The sequence below is a fragment of the Apaloderma vittatum genome, unplaced genomic scaffold, assembly GCF_000703405.1.
Source record: "Apaloderma vittatum isolate BGI_N311 unplaced genomic scaffold, ASM70340v1 C12352355, whole genome shotgun sequence".
Classification (NCBI taxonomy): Eukaryota; Metazoa; Chordata; class Aves; order Trogoniformes; family Trogonidae; genus Apaloderma; species Apaloderma vittatum.
Genome location: NW_009747352.1, coordinates 9230 through 12329, shown reverse-complemented (window position 1 = coordinate 12329; position 3100 = coordinate 9230). Strand labels below are relative to the sequence as shown.

Genomic DNA, 3100 nt, shown 5'->3' with positions numbered 1-3100 from the left:
TTTTTTTTTTTTTCCTACATAGAGAGATATTTGTTATCTGAGAAAAATTATTGAGAACACATTGATGGTTTCTTTAGGGAAAGTTCAGTGAGAAAAGGCTGTTGGCATCAGTGACAGTGAAATACAAACTTTTTTTTAAGGTATCTCTGGCATCAAACGATTTTCCTTGCACAGGTTTGCACAGGTAGGCCTATTTTCCTTTTCTACAGGCCTGTAAGGTGGATAATGACATTTTGATTTTTTTATTTCTTAAAAAAGATACACGGGGGAAAAGTATGTAGTGACGAGTATTATAATTTTAAAAAGAAATCTACATGCTTAAATTTAGGATTTCTTGAAGGCCAACAGTCTTGTATTACATAATACTTTTCCTATATCTCAAACTTGCTAAAATGTCAGTGTTGATGGCCTGTATTATATTGTAGTGAAATTTAATATTATAAAATAAAATCCATTTTAAAAAACCCTTACCGTTGAATTATTTTCTTCTGTCACTGGATACTGCAGATCATTGTGTCAGTTCAGCTTTCCTTTTGAGTTATGCAGGTTAGAATGAACATTAAATAAACTCAAAACTCAAAACTGTTTGACAGTGTCAGAGTTGCCAGGTCTCCATTAAACATGGTGTTTTAGAGAGTTATTTTTATTATTATTATTTTGAAGATATAATATGCTGTGTACTACTGTTTTACTACTAAATGTGAGTGCTTAATATAAACATCACTCTTGCTAGTGCATGTTGATCTTCTCTAGGAAACTCTAGGTTTTTAGATGTATTCTGAGGTGATTCTCTGACCTTACCTTCATAGTAATAAAGCGATTCTCTACCTTTTAATAATTTTTCTCGTTTGAGATCATCACCTTAGCTACATAAAGTAATTGTACCACAATAAATCATTAGAAACAAGTGCCCTGTAAGAAAGACTTGGCTGTTCTTACATATGGTGGCATATCCATTATCATCAAGCTTTATGAATTCTCGAAAATTACTTACCTGGGAGAGCACAAGCAGACTCCCGCCACAGCACGTTTTTAGAAATCGGTTCAAGCAGTTTTCAGTGGAATCTGTTTTTCTGGCTGAGCACAGGGGCCTTCGCTATATGGCACCATTTCTCAGTTTTGCCCTGAAATTGTTTCTTATGATTCTGTCATTTCTTATTAATCTATTTACATCGATTCCGGAGGGCTTATTAGTCAGATTCAAATACTGTCACTGCTGGTCCAAAAAGATGGGAGGGTTTTACTGACCTGTACAAAGTAAGGGGCTGATAATCAGCCTCAAGGAGTCCTGTTTTCCTAATCATACTTCTGTCACTGCTACAGGCATGTTTGGAGACCAGCTATGATGTATCTCTAATTCAGGTTGTTTAACTTAAAGGAATAGAGCTTTAAACACAGCCCCACTTTTTAGGGAAGTGAGTTAGAGGAGGAATACAATGGATGATGCTGGCAGGAGAAAATATTGCAATTTTCCACATGTCATAGGTTTGCAGAATAAATTGTGGTGGTCCTTGATCTTTAAAATAAATCAAATATTGAAAGCTCTATACAACAGGTTTTCACAGTATCTGCTTAATCACCAATTACCATCCATATTGTATATCAGATAAAGTCATCTGTTCTCAAATTTCACAGAACACTAGTTTGGTTAAAACAGAGTGGTTTTCCCAGTAAGTTTTTCAGGTCACTTGTAGCTATTTGCATTATACAATGATGTGTTCCATCTATAATATGTAATATCTGACTTCTGCTCCTGTAAACATTATTAGTTCTTCCTCAGCCTCTAACTCCCTGTTTTGTTGTTTGGCTTCTGAGTTAGACATATACTGACTTAGGCAGCTTATGAAAAATAGCCCAAGTAGCTTTTTTGTAGTTATGTGCCAGAGTGATGTAAACAAGTATTTTGGAGAAGACTGGGTTTTTGCTCTTATCTTGTTAAATAATCACTCATAATTAAAAATAAAATAAAGTTAATAATTTCTGAGGAAGATGCCAATGAGGAGTAGTAATTATCATTAACAATCAGCTTCAAAGCACTGTGACATTAAAGGAAACTATTATATTATTTATTAGTTTGAATTAGTCTAATAAATGTTTCTTTACCTGATGGTTTTCTTCCAAAGGGATCACCCAGGACATCTACTCCATTTGGTACAGCGCATGGCAGAGAGAAAGGAGTGTCTAATGATGTGGAAAACTATTACAGACCTTCAATGCTTGAGGACCCCTGGGCTGGCCTAGAGCCAGTTTCTGTTACAGACATAAACCAGCAATACAGCAGTGAGCAAACAACATATACTGGTAAAAAAGGGAGGTATTTCAGCTAACACTTTTAAAAGGCCCAATAACTCCATCTTGTCAGGAAAACTTTGGGACAAAACCTTTGCATTCACACAAGATGAACAGTAATCAGATAATACTTTTATTTGATCACACATCTACCCTTTTATCCTACCTTTTTTTTTTTTAATTACATTGGATATTTTTATGTGTGGAAGGGAAACTTAGATTTCTGGCTACGTGGAAGTGCCTACCAGCTTTGAAGAACAAAGTGTTCTTTAATCACCAGCGACTGATTTGTGACTGTTACAACAGGTTTCCATATATTTACTTCTTCCATGCCAGGTTGTTAGCCTTTTATTGTAAACTCCTTTAGGAAATGGTATTTTTTTATGTTTCAGCGTTTTTAGAATGAAGTAACTTGGAAATATTTTGTAAATCCTTGTTTTGTATTGTATAAAAATTATTTTAGGACTTTTGTTAAGGTGTACACATGAACACAAATAGTGCTAGTGAAATTAGGTGACTTCTGTAACTGTGCTTGTGTGCTGTAGCTAACCTCTGATTTTGTGCATAGTGTTTTTGGTTAACTGTAGTGTAACGTGAAGTTGAAACGTGACTTTTAGCCATCTCAGGAAACAAATGTATTGTTTTGGAAAGTTAAATTTGTTGAACCAGCTCTTGAGGCATAAAGCTAATTCTGTATTAATTTGCTTTTTGTATTTTTAAAAAACGTATCTGGAACAAAATGAGACATTTCTGGGTGATAGTAACAAGCCTGTTGAGTGGCAATTTAAGGAGCACATAAAACATCAAGATT

At 34.6% G+C, this 3100-nt stretch overlaps 1 protein-coding gene across 1 annotated transcript; it reads left to right on the top strand.

Moving 5' to 3' along the window:
- Positions 1–2123: 2123 nt before the first annotated feature.
- On the top strand, positions 2124–2719 carry MPLKIP (M-phase specific PLK1 interacting protein; the record flags this gene model as incomplete). The annotated part of the gene is made up of 1 exon (XM_009877534.1): positions 2124–2719. A coding segment is annotated over one exon (204 nt), but the record flags the coding sequence as incomplete, so codon positions are not given.
- Between the last annotated feature and the right edge of the window lie 381 nt (positions 2720–3100).